The 18,834-nt window shown below is 48.1% G+C and overlaps 2 protein-coding genes across 4 annotated transcripts in view; one reads left to right on the top strand and one right to left on the bottom strand.

The window, feature by feature from the left end:
* Positions 1-614: 614 nt before the first annotated feature.
* Positions 615-5,930, top strand: slc6a1l (solute carrier family 6 member 1, like). The gene is made up of 15 exons (XM_086103472.1): positions 615-1,027; positions 1,616-1,976; positions 2,038-2,169; positions 2,256-2,356; positions 2,433-2,542; positions 2,672-2,804; positions 3,010-3,144; positions 3,241-3,344; positions 3,422-3,546; positions 3,615-3,727; positions 3,796-3,927; positions 3,987-4,089; positions 4,158-4,258; positions 5,010-5,177; positions 5,276-5,930. Exons 2-15 carry the CDS (start codon positions 1,736-1,738, stop codon positions 5,369-5,371), a joined length of 1,794 nt encoding a protein of 597 aa, XP_085959598.1. The 5' UTR covers positions 615-1,027; positions 1,616-1,735; the 3' UTR covers positions 5,372-5,930.
* iqsec3a (IQ motif and Sec7 domain ArfGEF 3a) overlaps positions 5,786-18,834 on the bottom strand; it is a 34,688-nt gene continuing 21,639 nt past the window's right edge. The window contains exons 6-14 of one of the 3 annotated variants that reach the window (XM_086103457.1): positions 17,424-17,546; positions 15,199-15,365; positions 14,121-14,260; positions 12,005-12,130; positions 11,159-11,258; positions 10,922-11,080; positions 10,598-10,687; positions 9,811-9,854; positions 5,786-7,885 (exon numbers count right to left, since the gene is read on the bottom strand). In XM_086103457.1, the coding sequence (XP_085959583.1) occupies positions 7,361-7,885; positions 9,811-9,854; positions 10,598-10,687; positions 10,922-11,080; positions 11,159-11,258; positions 12,005-12,130; positions 14,121-14,260; positions 15,199-15,365; positions 17,424-17,546 (1,474 nt within the window). In that variant the 3' untranslated portion in view covers positions 5,786-7,360. Of the gene's footprint in view, positions 7,886-9,772; positions 9,855-10,597; positions 10,688-10,921; positions 11,081-11,158; positions 11,259-12,004; positions 12,131-14,120; positions 14,261-15,198; positions 15,366-17,423; positions 17,547-18,834 lie in introns of all 3 variants that reach the window. The other 2 variants (XM_086103458.1, XM_086103460.1) reach the window with 2 other exon arrangements.

The following is an 18,834-nucleotide window of genomic DNA, read 5'->3' as shown; positions in this document are numbered from 1 at the left end:
CTTTTTTTTTTGCAGACATATGCAATTCATTTCCCTGCATATTTTCATCCCAACTATACACAATTTCCTCTCAATTTACACAAACATAAAGCATCTCCAATTTCCATCACGGAAGACGAATGAGCCGTCTCACAATGCACCGGCGCGCTGACGTGTGGATGAGTTTTTCAACTGACAAGATGAAATCCCATTGAAGGCGCCTAATGAGGCCTTCCCCTCTTTATCGTCGTCATCACGCACCAAGATGGCCGCGCGGATCGCTGCTGTCAGAGCCGGTTTCCATCTGTGTTGTTTACTAGGCCGCCGATCGATGTGGCTTAATTTTGATTCTCCCGAGTGTAGCCGGCAAAGATAACGAGGGGCGATGACATCCTGAATGCCGCCGTCGAGAGCAGAGATGAAAATGAAAGTCAAAGCGACGACTGCCGCCTTGTGATGTTACAACTTGTGAACTTTTACTTTCCACAGTCGTCCAAATATTATTGCGCTGATTTCCTTCCTTCAGTCTCCTCTTCAGGAGGTAAAATGCAGGACTTTCCACTTTTTCCTCCCCCTGATGTTGCCTTGGCAGTGTGTTTTGGTCTTGTTGATATTGTTGCATGATGAAGCTTCTCTTGATTAGTTTGCATTTTTCTGTAAATTGCCGGACAATATGGTTTTGAGTGTCAACCACACACATACAGATACACACGACACACCATGTGCCACCATTCTGCGTGTATGTGTGTGTGTGTGTGATCGGCATATCCCATATGGCCGCAGGCGGTCCGGGGCACTGAGCTGTAATCAAAGCAGGCACACAGGTCGAACTTTATTAGCACCCACTCGATAGCCGCGGCTAACAAGGACAACCGGCAGCGCGCCGATACGGCAGAGAGAGTGAGCGGGGAACGTCGGCGAGGTCTTGTCGGGGAGCGGAGAGCCTCCCGTGGGCCTGAGGAGGCAGCCCCAATTGAAGCGTTTTTTTTTCATGACCTTTTGAATCAAGGGGTGGTGAAGGAGTTGATGAGGTGGACATTTGCACAAGGTAAGGCCGTTCTTCCCTTTGACATCCCGCATGGCTGGGAAAGACAAACGTTTGATTGGTAATGGAGAGCAATCAGAAACTGCTTTTTACCTTATTAGAAGAAGTCACTTTACACAAGGACGCACGTTCCTTTGATTGAAATTGAATTTACTTTTGGCTCCGACGACCCCCACCTTCCCCCATCCCATTAAAAATTCATCCAAATTTCAAAGCGTGGAACCTCTGCATGGCTGCACAATGTCTTCTCATGAGCATCAATCAGCACCTACCTATAAATATTGCAGCGATGTGATTGCGCACTCAGTGCGGTGATCAAATGAAAAGTGGCGATGTGAACATTTTCTAGGCCAATCAATCACCGGCAAATGCTTCCCCTCTCACTGTGCCAACTTTCTGATGCTGGAATAAGTAGATATTATTAACCATCTTTTGTGCTACAAGGTACCCGCCATCTCTCGCGGACTTTGGCAAATTGTTTCGGCTAATAATAAACCCAAAGTCACGCAACCCCCCCCCCCCCCCCCCCCCCGCTTGCACCTCCCCCCAGGTCCAGGTGCTAACTAACCTTCAGTTATCGTTTGTTCATAGCGTTTCAGCCTATTTGCATCCATCGACCGAAGAACCAAACACCATCTTGAGAACATCTTCCCGAGCAGGACTTTTTCGCAGAGCCCCAAAAGAATCCACTTTCTCATTGGCGGTCCCACCATGGGCAAGACGGGACAGAGTACGGTGGACTTAAACTCCCCGAGTGACATCAAGCAAGCGGTTCCCTTTGAGCAAATGGCGCACGCGGCGCCCCCTGCGGATCGAGACGAGCCAAAAGAGGAGCCACCCGACCGAGGCAGCTGGAAAGGCAAGTTTGACTTCCTGCTGTCGTGCGTCGGGTACGCCATCGGCTTGGGGAATGTCTGGAGGTTCCCGTATTTGTGCGGCAAGAACGGCGGAGGTAAGTTCTGCTCGATCGAGACGTCGCTTTAGCACAACTGATTCGTCTCATTCCCGTCAAGGTGCCTTCTTGATCCCGTACTTTTTGACGCTGGTGTTTGCCGGGATTCCACTCTTCTTACTGGAGACGTCTCTCGGACAATTCACCTCGGTGGGAGGGCTGGGAGTGTGGAAGCTCATGCCGATGATGAAGGGTAAAGATGACGTGAACCTTCCTCCATGACGCAGGGAAGTGAAAACGGTCGAGGTAGAACCGTGGCAAACGTGTTTGTGTCGGCAGGTGTCGGTCTGGCCGCCGTGGTGCTCTCCTTCTGGCTCAACATTTACTACATCATCATCATAGCCTGGGCCCTCTACTATTTGTTCAACTCCTTCGGGTCGGTAAGTTCGAAGCAAGACTTCCGCCGAGGTTTTCGTTGGCCGGGTTCAGATTTTTTTTCTGTTTCCGCGTGTGCAGGAGCTGCCCTGGCAAAACTGCGACAATCCCTGGAACACGGCCAAGTGTTTCTGCAACTACAGCCTGACGGACACCACCAACCTGACCAGTGCTGTCACAGAGTTCTGGGAGTGAGTCTCCATGGTCTTTTCCCGTCCAGAGAGATTTGGACACTGTGGCTTTGCGCAATCGGGATAAATCCACGGACGTCAGCGGATTTTGGGAGTGACTCTAACATCACTTGTTGGGTGTTTTCCAAGGCGTAACATGCACCAGTTGTCCAGCGGTCTGGAGGAGCCCGGGGAGCTCCGTTGGCCCCTGGTGGGCACCCTGGCGCTCGCTTGGGTTCTGGTCTATTTCTCAATCTGGAAGGGAGTGGAGTGGACGGGGAAGGTCAGACTTTTATTGTGTCGTTCAAAATGACGGGCAGGCGCAAATGAAATGATTTTTTATCTTCTCTCACTGAAGGTTTAACTTTGAGAAATGTCAACCACTGAGGATGAGGTGGAGAAAATGTCACACGGTGTTAATTGGAAACGATGGAGATGATAGAGGCAGATTTCAGACTTGGCTAAAGGAAACCTTTCTCTCCATTGAGGTGGTGTATTTCTCGGCGACCTATCCCTACTTTATGCTCTTCATCCTGTTCTTCCGCGGGGTCACCCTCCCGGGAGCCATCGACGGAATCCGCTTCTACATCACCCCGGACTTCAAGAAGCTCATCAGCTCTGAGGTTAAAATGTCCTCAATACACACGATTCAATTTCTTGCTTGGTCTTGTCCGAAAATTGCACATTGACAATTTTACGTTCTACTTTTGTGTCTTAAGGTATGGCTGGACGCCGCCACCCAAATCTTCTTCTCGTACGGCCTAGGCCTGGGCTCGCTCATCGCACTGGGCAGCTACAACAGCTACAACAACGACGTCTACAAGTACGGCCCGCATTTCGACGTTGTACGCCGACGGCCATTTTGTTTCCCGCTGCCAAGCACACTATCGTCCATTCCAGGGACTCCATCATCGTGTGCTGCATCAACTCCTGCACCAGCATGTTCGCCGGCTTTGTCATCTTCTCCATCGTGGGCTTCATGTCGCACATCACCAAGAAACCTGTTCAGGAGCTGGCCGCTTCGGGTATTCGATGGAGGCGTTGGACTTGTTCACCTCTGAGTGGCGCTAATGGAGTGTTTGTGAAAATACAGGTCCTGGCTTGGCGTTCTTGGCGTACCCACAGGCGGTCACGCAGCTGCCGATGTCGTCTCTGTGGGCCATCCTCTTCTTCTCCATGCTCATGATGCTGGGATTGGACAGCCAGGTACAAACAACACAGGGCAAAGAAAAAAAAAGACAAGCCAATAACCCTTCTTGCCGCTTTCCAATCAGTTCTGCACGGTGGAAGGCTTCATCACAGCTCTGATGGACGAGTATCCCTTATTGCTGAGGAAGCGGAAGAAGGTGTTCATCTTGGGGGTCTGTTTGGTGTCCTTCATCATCGGGTTCTCCAACATCACACAGGTAAACCATATGACAAAACAACCCCGGTAGGTGCTACATTTTCCCCGCGTGTCTTCCAGGGTGGCCTGTACGTGTTCAAGCTGTTTGACTATTACTCAGCCAGCGGAATGTGCCTCCTCTACCTCGTCTTCTTCGAGACCGTCTCCATCGCCTGGCTTTACGGTAGGAAGCGTCCGGGGGCGGTGGCAATTTCTCATCTTTTTGCCCTGACGTCGATTTTGATGGCGCAGGCGCCGAGAGGTTCTACAACGACATCGAGGACATGATTGGCTACCGACCTTGCGTTTGGTGGAAGCTCTGTTGGAAGTTTTTCACGCCGTTCATCTGCCTGGTAGGCCGACAGGAAATGATTTCATTGACTCGACCTCTGTGACACCAATCTGTCACTGTCATGTTGTCACTCAGTCAAACTGGTGACGATCAATATGTCTGGTACTGTTGCGGTCGAGAAACAACAATAGAAACAATGATTGGCAAAATACAACTACTTCCAAGAGGTCCTTGGTACTATTCAAACGTTGGAATCAAACATCCAGCTTCCTTGGGGGTAGTTAGCTCAGAGAGATTCAAAACACAGTTAGCGCTAGCATGCAAATAAGTGGCTAGCATGCATGCAAATCAAACACCCTGCTGTTGTGTAGCTTTGTTTTCTGTCAAACATCTTAACAGCAACACGTGGTTAGCCTAGCCTAAACTGCAAGCCAGTTAAGGATGGACAGGATTAAACTTTCACATTTTCATGAAAATGTCAAACTAGAATAGGAAATGTGAAGGGTTTCTGAATGAAAACGGTATGGAATGCTAAACATGTAGGGATTTCTTAAACATGAAAACGCGGCAATTGGCTTGCTAGCTTCGCCTAGCTGCTAGCCTGTTTTGGAAAGGTTTGACCCTTCGCATTCATGTTGAATAAAAAGTCCAAATAAATCAGATAAAACATTACCATTGTACGTAAAAATGCAAAAAAATAAAGCATTTGTTCAGTTAAACAAAGTGTCGTCTGGTTATGTGCAGGCTTGATGCCAAAGGAATGCAGTGTTGTCGCATCACATTCCCCGTGTAAGTCAAATATATTATTTCAGGGTGTGTTTACCTTCAGTGCAGTGGAGATGACGCCGCTGACTCTGGGCAAGTACGTGTACCCTGTGTGGGGCCAAACCATTGGCTGGTTCATGGCCTTTTCGTCCATGGTCCTCATCCCGGGCTACGTGGTCTACATGCTGTGCACCACGCCGGGATGCGTCGAGGAGGTACAGCGTCACTCTCGCCCGCTTTCTCTCCCTACTTGGAAATGACGCAGGAGGGGGGTGAACAGAAACGATAAATATTGCTCTTTTGTGACCTTCAGCGCTGGAAGAGGATGACGACGTCGCAGCAGGAAGTCAAGCCATCGGGTCACGACGTTTTTACGCACACTGGGAATGTTGGTGAAGCCCTCGTCTAGCCCACCCTTCTGTCATCCCTGAAATAATAATCATGCCGTCACGGCGGAGTTAGTGACACTTGGATGTATTTTACTCGGGTGTTTTACAGCTTTAAAAACAAGGAAATTCCGTCAATCATTGTGATTCTCGGCCGGCATACAGTAATGCGATATTTTAGCGTATATACCAATGTAGACCATACATGGTGTTTTTGATGACATAAACTGACAAAAAAGCAATGCACGCCATATTTACAATGTCAGACGCATGTAAATACTGTATGTTGTCAGCAAATTGTGTTTTCGGTGTGCTGAATAACGTGTGGTCATAAAATTAAAAAAAAAAAAAAAAATCAGGACAGAAAATTATTGTTCGATTTCTCCGGTGTGCTTAATGAAGTGTCCTCCAAGAATCGAGCATAGTAAACACAGACGGACTTGAATGATGTTTAATAGCATGTTGATATACTGCAAAGACAGTTCAAGAGAGGACTTCACCCGCGGGAAGTGATGGCTCATTTCTCTCACACTCCCTTATCTTTAACTTTTTTTTTTAATTAATTAAATGTAAATTCCCTAACATGGTGTCATTACGTCATTCATAAAGCAGTGCACTTGTATATATGGGAGAGCCCTTTGGTCGGTGTCCTGTCGTAGGTGAAAGTCAGCCACTCGCGGGACTCCCTAAATGCTACATTGGTTGCCATGGTAACATCCCGTACACGCACACACGGACATAAAGCATCTCCCAAGGAAACGAGACAGTTAAGGAGGGGAGCAAGGGGAGAAAAAAAGAACCTGACATTTCCACTCACACACTTATTTCAATCATGTACATGGGGCCAACATGCAAAACAAATCAAAGAGGAACAAACGCTTTTTAACGTTACGTTTTTCAAGCCAATGAAAATAAATCAACCAAAGTGCTCATCCTTGCTATTTTATGGTACCTTGGTGTGTTGATGCGATGCGAAAATCTCTCGAAATAGCACAAAGAGTTGCAATAACGCTGATATTGTGTCGATGCATTAAGCAGGATGAGCTCATTTCTTTTTTTTTTTCCCCACTTTTAAGTCAATGTGATGTTACCAGTGAATAAAACAGGCGCCCAGAGTTAAAAAAAAAAAAATAATAATCTATAAATCTGCCTGGTGGCTGACAGCTGACTGGTCGGGTCTGGGTGCTCAAGCTCACTTGGGGCATTTTTGTTTTAATGCATAAAAGATGAGGAGCGGGGCATCGAGTGACCCGTTTCAGAGTGAGGGTCATGTGATTATTAAAAGGCTGCTTGTCCTTTCCGACATCTTTAGGATGTGATATTTACAATCGGCGCTCGAGGAAAAGCGATCAGATAACACCCTGCTTATTATCATCAGCATTTTCTAGCTCTGGCGTGAGGGGTTGTTGATTATCCATTTTGTTTTTCTTGCTTTTTGGGGATAAATGTCAGGCTACAAAGATAAGCAAGAGATATGAGAAGACAAAACACGCGGAAAGTGGGTGGCAAAACACGCACAAAGGCTTAGATAAAAAATAAACGGGGAGATTCGAGATTGCCTGAAAAAGCGAAGAAGCGTCATCGTCCCCCTACAAGAGAAACTTGGCGGCCACAGTGCGTCTCACTTTTGAAAGTCTGGTGAATATAAGCAGTCCATTTCCTGGAAAAGCGAAGGAAAAAAAAAAAAGTAGCAGCCAGCGTGGGAGCCGTGTCCATCCATCCATCATGAATAAATGTTTGGCTTTGCAAATGTCACTTATTTTTTTTGGCACAACAGTCGCAGGTGAGGATATTTCCGCTCTTTGTCCATCCACAATTTGAGTTCCAGTTAAAAAGGTGTTTTGAAAAATCTACACATGACGTTGCTTGGTTCTTCTTTGTCAAATCTAAGCATATTTTGCTAAATATAATTATAGACATTATTTTCGGTATTCTTCTGATGATATCTTCTATCTTGTATGTACATTTGTACTGTTAAATGGCGTGAGTGGGGTGAATGACATGAAATCTATTTACACCATGCTCCGAGAGCCGCTTGGGGTCCGATGTAGACTGAGGCGGGGGTCGGGGGGGATGTATTGGTGCGGGTGGTTGTACGGCGGCGGCGGCGGGGGGAGAGGGGGTTGGTGGCCGTCGCTGCCGCCGCATAGCGAGGCGTCGGGCGAGCGCAGCGGCGTGGACGTGGCCGACTGGCTCAGCTGGTAGTGCTGGTAGTAGTGGTGCGGGTGGTAGTGGGGGAGCGAGTGCGGGCGGGGGTCGGGGGGCACGTGGCTGAGGAACGCCTCCATGCGGGCGTGGCCGCCGTTGTCCAGCATGATGACCTTGACGATCTGCTGACACTGGATGAGCGCCTCGGGCCGCAGGTCGGCCACGCTGGCGGCGGGCTGGGGGCGTGGCCGCTCGGCCGGGGTGCTCGGGTGTTGGGGCGAGGCAGCGAGCCCCGGGTGGAAGAGCAGCTCCCCCCCGTGGTTAAGAAGACCCGCGTTCTCGGGACTGCTGCTGAGCTGGTACGTCTGAAGCCTGTTGTGAATTGACACCTAGTTTAGAAAACAGCCAAGAGAACAGCATCAAATGTTATCAAGCTGGTTCCTCCGCTATGATCCGTCAAGCCCTCTTTATTCTTTTGGGGTTTTTTTGAGGGGGAGGGTGAGGGTGGTGGTGAAGTCAGAACACACACACGCACACACGTGGGGGGGGGGGGGGCTTGGTGTGGTCCTCCGTGGATGCTGGCAACACTGATGGGAGTTGTGCGTGAGGGGTGGGGGAGTGAGTGAGCCCGGTGGTTCCAAAGGGGACACTGAGGGCACCTGCATCGCCCTTCCAAACCACTGTGTGGCGCTATGCGGGAGGGGACAGCGGACACGAGGATACTCGGGGGAGGGATATTGAGTGGAGGGAACCAGAACATGTGCGGTTGGTAGAAGAGGAGGGGGGGAAGCACACAAGACGTCCAACAAGCAACGAGGCACGATGCACAAGTCACATGATTAAGACTCTATTCTTTTCTATTGGCTGTGCAGCTCGTCTCGGAGTTGATTTTATTTATTTTTTTGGGCAGTCAAGACAAAGTCGATCAATCGATGATATAAGAGCGCACTGCAGCGGTGGCAAAACCTCTCTTGCGTCACAGCGCAATTTCACGTCAAGATAGAGCATCCAACCGATAAATAAAGTTCTCATCACCAGAGTTGTAACAGTTTGGGATTTTGCATTCTATAAAGTAGGAAGTCATAATTCCGTACCGGTAATTGGTTCGAACCTTTATAATTCAGAACAAGAACACGATAATCATCCAGTCCTCAAGCAGACCTTCCTGGGAGTGTTCCGCCAATTTTGGAACGTCGGATCCAAGATGGGTGAGGTCGTCCCTTGACGGCGTTCCGATCATCTGCCAGCGCAAATGATTGGGAGTGGCTCTTACACAATCAGCCAGTGGTAGGTCCAAGATTGGATCCGCTGGCAGGTTTTCATGCCGGTAATATTTCAGTTTTTCAGGGCGGGTTAATGGTCTCAACTGCGTTTGGCGGCTCCTCGGCAGTTATTGATCCTTCAAGGTAATGACCCTTGTGATATTTCTTCCTGCTCAGGTCTTCATCTTCTATTCTATAAATCTGTTTTGACGAGCCTGTTGACTCCTTTGTGGACAGCCGCGATTCCTTTCCGACAACAAGCTGCTTGGAGAGGATTCTGACAGCGAACCGTTCAGGTACTCGTTTTTTTCTTTCCCCGCCACTTTGTGAACATGAGCTGATTGTCCGTCTCGTCACGTCGCATCAGCATCGGCGAGCAGCCGTTTGGTGACTTTGCACGGCAACTTCCTCCAACTGCGGACGGGATGAAAGGATGGGGACCGAAGAGCTGCGCTGTGCACTGCGGCGACGGCCCGACAACCCCACCCGCCGGCAACCCACTTCCTCTCCTCTCCCGGACAAATGCGCCGTGACAGCTAACGTTTCCTTCGCACCGGCCCGCTGACATTTACCGCAGCGGCCTGTGTGGAAGGACGGAGAGGACAATCTCCCACAATTTGAAATCTCAAATGAAATCAATTGCCCCCCGCAAAAAAAAAAAAAAAAGCTCAATATCTAATTAAGCCACCAGGAAGACAGGGCCGAGTTATATTCAATGTCAACTTGAGGCTGCGTGCGCGTCCTCTGCCTCCGGGGGGCGCACCGCCGCAGAGAAGCAGAATGGGAAAAGGTCATCCTGTAGCGACAAAACCTCCAGGATAATGTAGTCGAGATGGCTTCTATTTGCACGAGATGCTTGTCCAGGCGTTTGGATGAGTGGAAATAGGGGATCAAAATACATTTGTTGTTGTTGTTTTTTTCATGGATGCCACTCTTAATTTGATGCTCATGCATCTGTGTATACATTTTGTATCGATCCGGGTTCCTCCTAACTAAGCTAGCTTGAGCACTTACCTGTCGTAGGGGACGTGGCCTTGTCGTTAAGCACTCACCTCCACGGCATTTTGTCCACTTCTGTCCTCCGCCTCCTGGTTACCTGAAGCCACATTGTTACATTAATGCCGCTAACATGTTGCGTAGGTCCCAACCTTTACTGAGCCAAGGCACATATTTTAAATGACAAAAATCGCAACGCACAGTACGAGACAACAACTCATATTAAAAAAACAAAACAAAAAAACCCCCGACCCTACCTGCAAATTTTTTCCATTTTTTAAAATAAAGTCTTAAAAGAAATAGCCCTCTCCAGTTTTGTAATTTATAAAGTACGGTAATTATCATGGGCGGCCCGGTAGTCCAGTGGTTAGCACGTCGGCTTCACAGTGCAGGGGTACCGGGTTCGATTCCAGCTCCGGCCTCCCTGTGTGGAGTTTGCATGTTCTCCCCGGGCCTGCGTGGGTTTTCTCCGGGTACTCCGGTTTCCTCCCACATTCCAAAAAAAACATGCATGGCAGGCTGATTGGACGCTCTAAATTGTCCCTAGGTGTGACTGTGGGCGTGGATGGTTGTTCGTCTCTGTGTGCCCTGCGATTGGCTGGCAACTGATTTAGGGTGTCCCCCGCCTACTGCCCGAAGACGGCTGGGATAGGCTCCAGCACCCCCCGCGACCCTAGTGAGGATCAAGCGGTTCGGAAAATGGATGGATGGTAATTATCATGCTACCACATCAAAGCTAATTTTGCTAGCACGCCTACACCGTTTTATCATGCTAACACACGAAGCTAACAAGCTCTTTTCGCCTTTAAAATCAGTGGCGTAGTCGAGCTTCACATCGCCTACCTGCCGCGTCACCGTGTTTCCCCCGCAGTTCCAGTTGCGTGCCGTTGTTGATCGGCTGCGTCTTGGACCCCTGCTGCTTTTCCAGCTCCCCTGAAGTGAGCCAACGAGAGCATAAGACACGCGCCGCTGCCCCATCATCATCAGCATCATCGCGGCGGCATTGCACGGGCGTCGACGTGCACCGCCCACGGCGGCGTGGCTCTTTATCGCGGTAATTAAACGCCACAGTTGATGCTAATTGCACGTCGCCGCCAATCACGCTGACTGTGCAACGTTGTTTGGGCTTTTTGAAGTTCTGGATTGAAGATATAAATAAAATCTTACACTCGATGCGGATCTGCTCCATCTCCGAGACCTCGGCAATGGACTCCTTCAGGTCCTCCACAAATTTGAGAAGCTCCTCGGCACTTTGTGCGCAGAAGTTGAGCACCTGCTTCTTGTCGGAGCCGAACGGCGACAGGATGGTGATGCCGTGAGGGTAGTCTGACCGGGCGGGGGGGATTCATTACGAATTAAAAGCAAATTCCAGTGTGCTCAACAAATGCAGATACGGTGACTCACATTCATTGTCAAATAAGTGGAACTGCATGCCGAGAAGGCCCAGGGCTTTGCAGAACGTGTAGGCCGCCGAACTCTTCTTTTTTGGACAAAGCTTTAATATCTATGGATGGCCCCAAAAAAAAAAAAAAAAAAAAAAAAACTTTCAAGAATTGCATTTAAAATAGAAAAAATTGATTTGTCTGTTCTTGTGGTACAAATAGAAAGATTTTACTTGACATGTTACATTGACAACTTTGAATAAAATGTATTTGCCTCGTGTCAATTTGAAAAATAATTGACTTTGCTATGTTCCCCGCAGAAATGCAATCATTGCGACTTTGTGGTGACATTTCTCTCACTTTTCGGACTCGAGCAAGGAACGTCTCATGAGAATTCATCCCACTGCTAACTGCCCATGAAAACCATCGGCACCAAATGTGCCTTTTCCCCTTTTTTTTTTTCCTGCAGCCGCTAATTATGAGCACGGCACTTTCGTCCTCCCCTTTGTGTGAGATCAGCATTTTGCATAATGACGGCTGCCGAACGACTTTGAGACGATAACCCCGCGACGTGACTCCTAATGAGAAGAATAATTATGCCCGACACAAAGTCTTTGATTTGCACCGTGGCCCGAGTCAAACCACTTTTTTTCCGCCGCACCTTCCGGCTGCTCTGCGGGGGGAGCAGATCTTTCCTGCTCGACTTTATAAGAAGAAACACATGCAGAAATGTCCAAATTAAAAGAGGTGTCACAACAGTATAAGAAGCTTTCATGCGCGCACTCGACGCGGGGAGGGAAGTTGAAACCGTCATTCGTCAGGCGAATCCGCCAGGCGTGGAAAAGTCAGACGTGTCTTTAAAAGTTACCACAATGAGATCGTTGAAGAGGAACACTTCGCGCTGGTGCGCCGCCTGCTTCTGGGCCTTGTTGACGTCCGTCACCTCGAAGAGACGGCTGCAGCACACCAGTCGTCTGTGAGGCACCGACAGCACCTGCGGACACGTTCAGGCAAAACTAATCAATCCCCGCACGCCACAGTGGAGACTTAACTGTTAAAAAAAAAAAAAAAAAGGATACTGCCTTATTTCTGCTACTTGGCAGGATGGAAGAAATGTTGACATCAAGTGGAACTAGTCTGCTAATGAACACTAACAATATTTTGCTGAAGTGAGCAATGCTTACTCATGAATGTATTTTATTTGTAATTTCACCATCGCAGCCACCTCAGGCTCCCGGCGTCCATTTTAAGTTCATACCAGCCAACTTGAAGATACATAAAGACGATAGGAGGCGGCGGCGGCGCCGGCGGCGTCTTCCTTGCTTCCTTTTCTTGCACTAATCCGACTGCGTTGATTGTGAGCCGTGTGGGTCCCGTCACGGTGCTCGATTAAAAGGGGTCACGTAAAGGCTTATCACGACACAGACTTGGCTGCACAAAATTGCCTTTGCGGTGTGCTCTAATCATATCCTCGGATAAAAAGGAAGCAATGGAAAAGGGCTGTCACGAGCACAACCGGCTCTCATTTGTGATGAGATCAGAATGTACGCCCGGCATTTCCGCTTTTCATTTTTCCGCCAGCACCGCCGTGGATAATTTGCACAACCTTCTGCTTGTTGCCGCGGGGATGGTGCACATTTCCTGCTCGCCCTTTTTTTTTTTTTTTTACATCTCGGCTCATGTCAGAGAGGCATGTGATGACATCATTAGCATGAAACCCGACGGTGTTATGATGAACGTATATGACCGCCCGCAGTTTGTCCTAAATAGACAGAAATGTTGTATTTACCGTGCGGCAAATATTTGAGACGCAGCGAGGACTGAGCTTTAATCAAGTCTTAAAATATTCATACCCGCCAAACTTCCGTGATGGAGAAAGCCATTGCAGTGAACTCCCATTTATACGTTTTGGGCCCATCAGCAATTCATGTAAATTCCTGATGTCGAGAGACCACATCAGTCTTCCACATGCTTTAAACACCAAACTTATGAAAGCATACTTTTTAAAGTATTCCTCGGTGCCTATTCTACATCTCGCGCTCGCATCGCTCTCCTAATAAGATGCAAGAGAGGCTTGCTTCAAGCAATCTATTTGTCACTCCCATTTGAAGTTTAAAAACAAACAAAAGGGACTTGTAGCCCGCCCAAAATAAACTTTTTTTTTTCCTCCTGCCTTTTGTGGAGCTGACAGCTCCTTGTGGGCAGGAGGAGTCACTTCCTGTCTCAACGATCCATCATTTGGGGACTCTGACTATGCTCCCTCTCTGTCATGCGTTGGCTACCCATCCATCACTGACACAGTTGGGCGAGGGGAGGGGGCGTGCGAGGCCAAATCGCAGCAGCAGGCGGCGGGGCGAGGAAGATGGCAGTAATCACAGTCTCAATGTCATTGAGAAAGTCGACAGGAGGGGAGCGAGAGTAACTTTTTCCTCCGAGTCTTCATTGAAAGGGAATAAGAGGAGGTGAAGAGTTCAGTAAGTTGCATTGCTGTTGAGTTTGAAAGCCCTCAGCATGCTAGGCGAGAAGATATGGCTAAAGTGATGTTTGGCGCTGAAAAAAAAGACGACCTTGCTGCATTGGGGGCGTACACTACACCAAGAACACTTAACTACGTATCTTCACACAATTCGTGCTTCTGTTCTCGACCACAAAAGCAGCACAGGTAGAGTTCAGGCTCTAGAAGCATTCAAAACATCTCACCCAAAACGGTCGGGAAGCATTCTGGGGCGAGTGGCGCTTGCGTGTAACGAGTTCGAGGTGCTCATTTGCCTTCCAATGGATAACAAATGCGCTCCGCTAACACTACTTAAGCTAGGTGATAGTGATAAGGCCTTGAGTGATGACTGACTGGGCATTGAGAGCGCGTGAGTCCCGGCACTTGTGATAAATCATCGTCAGGCACTCGGTTACGGCACCGCTCGATGGTTGTTGTCCAAGAAATGAGGCAGAGAGCAAGTCGGGGGGGGGGATTTGTGTCTCCTTACCGTTTTCATGCCAACGATGGATTGCTCCACCTTGGAGACGTAGGTGACGTGGTCCTCGTTGGAGCGCAGTTCTCTCATCTGTATTCTCTCGTAGATGCCCACCACCATGTCACGGGGGATGTCCGCCCCGTCGTCCACGCCTGAGAAAGTGGGGGACAAATGTTGACACAACAACCTGGCAACCTTACATCAATGTTAGATGATTCTTACTAAACAAGATCTTATTTCCTTTGAAGAAAACAAATTCCAACCATCTATTTTTAAAGTCCTTGAAAAAAAAAAAAGCTTTTCCACTGCGCAATCATAAGGCACTCTAAAGCGACCAGGTCTGGTGAAGCCGCTCCGCTGTCCACACGCTGACTGTCGGGTCGGTCTTAAAAAAAAAAAAGGAATCTGCCGTCTTTCTCTGCACATACTCACGACTGACAACGAGGCGCTCGAAAGCGGCCACGCCAGCAGACTAGCTTAAGCGTTCAACAATTGAGCTTGACGTTTGTTTTTGCTCTTTATTTGGACAAAAATGTGCAAAAAATAAAATGCAAGATAAACAGACTAGTACTCCTCCTTCCTCACCTGTCCTTTGTTCAACCTCAGCTGTTTCTTGCCGTCTCCATTTAACGATGACAAGGGATCACGGGAGTGGAGGTTAATAGCCGAGTGAAGGGTTTACACCTGAGCGCGGCACGTGTCAAGCTGCCAGATGTTGCGGTACTCTTCGCTCACCTCTGAATCAAGTTTTAAAAAGCCTATTAGGTCTGTTGAAGCCTTGGATGATTGGTTCAAATTATGTCGGCCTCCAAACTCAAGACAATTAATCAACCAATGTTGGGGTTTGGGGGTGGGGGATCCATGCCCAAAATGAGATTAATAACAAGGGAAGTGGATGGAGAGATGACACAAAAACTCCAAAGACAAATAGACCGGCTGGGACGGCGCGGCATATTTTCATTTACGTAAAATGCCGGGATTGATTTTTCCGGCTTGATTTAATCACCACGCGCCGCCTGGATGAATTTACTCAAATTGGTGCACATGGAACTCCCGCGGGCCTGATTGATCGGCACTTTGTGTCGCGTACCTCTGAGGTTGCGTATGAAGTCCTCCAGCAGCATCTTGCGGTCGGGCTTGATGTTGGGACTGTACATGTCGGTGTTGAGCAGAATGATGGCGAAAGCCAGGATGAAGATGGTGTCGGGGTTGTGGAACTGCTGCACCACGTCGGGGTTGCACATACAGTAGCGCTGGCTGCAGGGAGACACGAGCATTCGTTAGAATCTGGACAAACATGGGCCTGACGTCGAATGCACGCTTTGGCCACAACACAAATAGCCTCGGCAGTCAAAAAAACGGAACGATAACAATGACACAAAATAAGACTTTTTTTTTTTCTCTGCAGCCTGAATAGCAACGCATTGCATGGAATTCACACAATTACCATGCTCCATAATGCGGTACAAGGAAAAAAAAAAGGATTGTTTCACACCATTCAAAAGATAAATGGCGTCGAAATATCGTGGAAGCAGATGAAAGCAAGTATGGATTTATGGCTTTCATTTGACGCTAAAATATTCCTCTCTGTGGCTTTAAAGCATATTTGTCCTATCGGAATGAACACATCATACATCAACCGGCGCTCCACCGCGTCCTCGGCGGTAGTTAAACACGTCGAAGTTTTTATGTCAAGTATGTGCACACTCGGAGAGCATATCATACCGGAGCGCCGCAAGATTCTAACTCATCGCCGAATATAGTCGGCCAATAGTGTATCATCAAGAGGCCCCGGTCTGAAAGACTGTTCGTGTGTGTGTGCACCCAGCGGAGAGGGATTATTTTAGTCAAATGGATACAGTATGAAAATTCCCTAGCTCGAGGATAAATAATACAACAGTACAACGGCGTATGAGGAATCAGACAGCAAGTCGAGAATGAAATGTGTGCATCGTGTAATAGTTAATTTGAGCAGTCATAGGTTGCACACCGAAGGGCGTGGAGACGTTTTACAGGGCTGTTGAGCCGCGCAAAGTCTCTGTGGGATTTATTACGCTCGTTCTGGTATTCATCAAATACACAGATACAAGAGCTAGGCCAACATATTTTTTTAAATACAGAATATCTATTTTAATGTAGCACAATAATACAGGATTTTTGTATTTTTGGGACCACTTACCATCCTTTGATTATCTCAAAAATCAACAGTGTGCCTTTTAATCTGGTGCGCCTCATGTACGGATGTCGACCTTTCAGTTTGTCGCATTTAATTCCGATTCCACTTACTTCGCTAGCAGGCGTCCAGGTTTTTGTCATTTCGGTACTAGAACTACTCCCTGCTTCTGTGCCTAGGAATCGGTTTTTGTTGGTGTTTTTCGGGGAGGTTGGAACGGATTAATCGCGGTTCCGTTCATTTTAGTGGGGAACGATGATGTGCGATAGTCATTTTCAATTTCAAGCATGCCCACAGAAGGAATTTGACTTATCTTAAGGCACTACTGTATCCAGTATACCGCTGGAGATGCCGCGTGACTAAACCTTTTGTTGGATGCGACATTATGCAAATACACGGCGCATACAGGAATAGCACGCACCATTTTGTTCATTCATTTCGGCCACTGACGCAGCAATCGGCAAAGCTGCTGCGACTTCCCATGCCCGCCACAATTTTTTGGGAGATGGCGTCGATGTCCCCGTTTGTTTTTGAGAGGCTCTTCTGATCTCAGTAGGGAGGGGAAGAGAGCGGGGGAGGGGGTTGGGTGCACGTTACGCAACATCGGTTATTTATAAATCCTCAACCCTCTTTTGTTTTTGTGCCCTTTTCAAATCCTTCCCACCCCCCACCCCCTCTCCCTCAGGTTTGTTCCGCTCTCACGCCTCTGCTCTAACACGCAGATGCCCGAGCATTGCCGGTGCCAAGGTCCCTCGCCACACTTTTTGTTTACCTCCTTGTCGTGCACCTCGGGCTACTGTGACAGGTGGCTGTTCAGCCCAGAGAAGCCAGACGGCGTCAACTCATGTTTATTTTGCGACCGTGATGGGGAACAAGAGGGAAGATCCAACACACAGTTGCGAGTTTCACATCGGAGCTTCTGTTTTTTTTCCTTCATTTCGCAAAAATGTAGTAAATTCAAAACATACAAGAAAAAAGTAAGTACTGAAAATTCAAAAAAGAAATAATTCCCTACGAGGACAAAATGAAAAAGGGTTTTCCAAATTTACTTGATAAGCGCATGTGAAACCTGTCTGGGTCAAATATACTTCTGAAATGACATTTATATCCTAGCAACAGTGCGCACATCAATTTCAAATGACCTGAAAGCCTCGATGAGACGCTCCACCTTCTGGGCTTCTCCCTGGACACGAATGTGGGCCTGGAATTTCCTCAGCGCGTCGTCCAGCTCCATGCCGGAGAAATCCATCTCGTCCACCACGCAGCTGTGGAGGTAGCGTCGGTTGAGAGGAGGGCGCGGAGTGAGCCAAACGTAATCAAGTGTGCGTAAGCACGACGGGATCGATGAGCCCGGGGGATGCAGACTGGAGATAAGGGCTCCCTAATTCAACGCGCCGCACACTCGCACGCCGAGGAGGAGGAGGAGGAGGAACGGAGGAGGATAAAGATGCAGCTGGCAAGCAAACATGTGGAAATCTCCCCGAGCGGAAAATCCTCCTCGCACCTGACAACTCAATCTTAATTACCTTAATTAAAAAATGTTTAAAAAAAGGAAAAGGTTTGTGACATGAGTTCACAAGAAGCTGGCTCCAATTTGGTTCAGGTGAAATGAGGTTTGCAAGTTTTAATGGACTTGAGAACTCATTTGTTTGGTTTTTTCTTGCACTTTATTCAACCATCTTATATGTATTTTTGTTTCATTTTAGACATTGTCCTGTTTTGTTTGTTGTAGTTATCTGCAAATATATATTTTGAGGATTGAACCGATGAAATGATTCTTTTACAGTTTTTATCTATACCATATGTTATAATCTATACCATATGTTGTCCAAGCCTCCAATTCACTTTTTTGAAAATATATTGGAGTGTAGATGCGTCAGGCTACGGAAGAGTTTTCCGTTTTAGTTTAATATGACTGACCTGAACCTCCAGCAGGACCCACCGTGATTTTCCGCTTTTGGTGAAGCTTTAAATCCATTCGTGCTCTGGCTGTACTGGCGAGCGAATGCTAACCTAACCTGGGAGCGTTAGTCTGCATCCCCCTCGATGTGTTTTAAATGTTTTGGAACAACGTGTGTAGCTAATATTGTGGCTTTTTCATGTCTGATCCGACTTGACGGACTCCTCGCGACAGCGCCAACTCCCGTCACTTCCTCCCGCTTTACGTAACGTCAGACAGGATGCTCTCCAGCTGCGACCCCCCCTTCCCCCCTAACCCACACACACACATCCCAAACATGTCGGTACATACACAACCTCGCAGGCTAGGGCGCAGCTGTCGGGCCTGAAAAATGGACGTTTTTACGAAGCCGGCAGTCAGGCAGGCATCGCAGCAATGCATAAAAAGCAACACGGCGCCAGATGGAAGCGTATTGTGAGCCGAAAATGAGCGGACGGCTGCAGGGCTGTAACTAGACAAGAATCTTACTGCTCAACATACCGTCAATGGAACTTGTCCCGCGGGACTAATCCATGACCACTATTTGGCTTAATTGACTTTGCGACGTTTTAATGCGAGTAGTTTATGCTTACGGAAACGTGAGGGGAATGAAG

This window comes from Hippocampus guttulatus, chromosome 22 (assembly GCF_054856545.1).
Source record: "Hippocampus guttulatus isolate MCC_2025c chromosome 22, RoL_Hgut_1.0, whole genome shotgun sequence".
Classification (NCBI taxonomy): Eukaryota; Metazoa; Chordata; class Actinopteri; order Syngnathiformes; family Syngnathidae; genus Hippocampus; species Hippocampus guttulatus.
Note: the sequence above shows the minus strand (reverse complement) of the source record. Positions and strands in the feature narration are given on the sequence as shown.

Bases quoted from the DNA above. Each gene is read 5' to 3' on its own strand.
- slc6a1l (XM_086103472.1), top strand. From the start codon at position 1,736: ATGGGCAAGACGGGACAGAGTACGGTGGACTTAAACTCCCCGAGTGAC. The intron at 2,357-2,432 runs GTAAGTTCGAAG...CCGCGTGTGCAG, and splicing joins TGTTCAACTCCTTCGGGTCG to GAGCTGCCCTGGCAAAACTG. The intron at 3,345-3,421 runs GTACGGCCCGCA...CGTCCATTCCAG, and splicing joins TACAACAACGACGTCTACAA to GGACTCCATCATCGTGTGCT.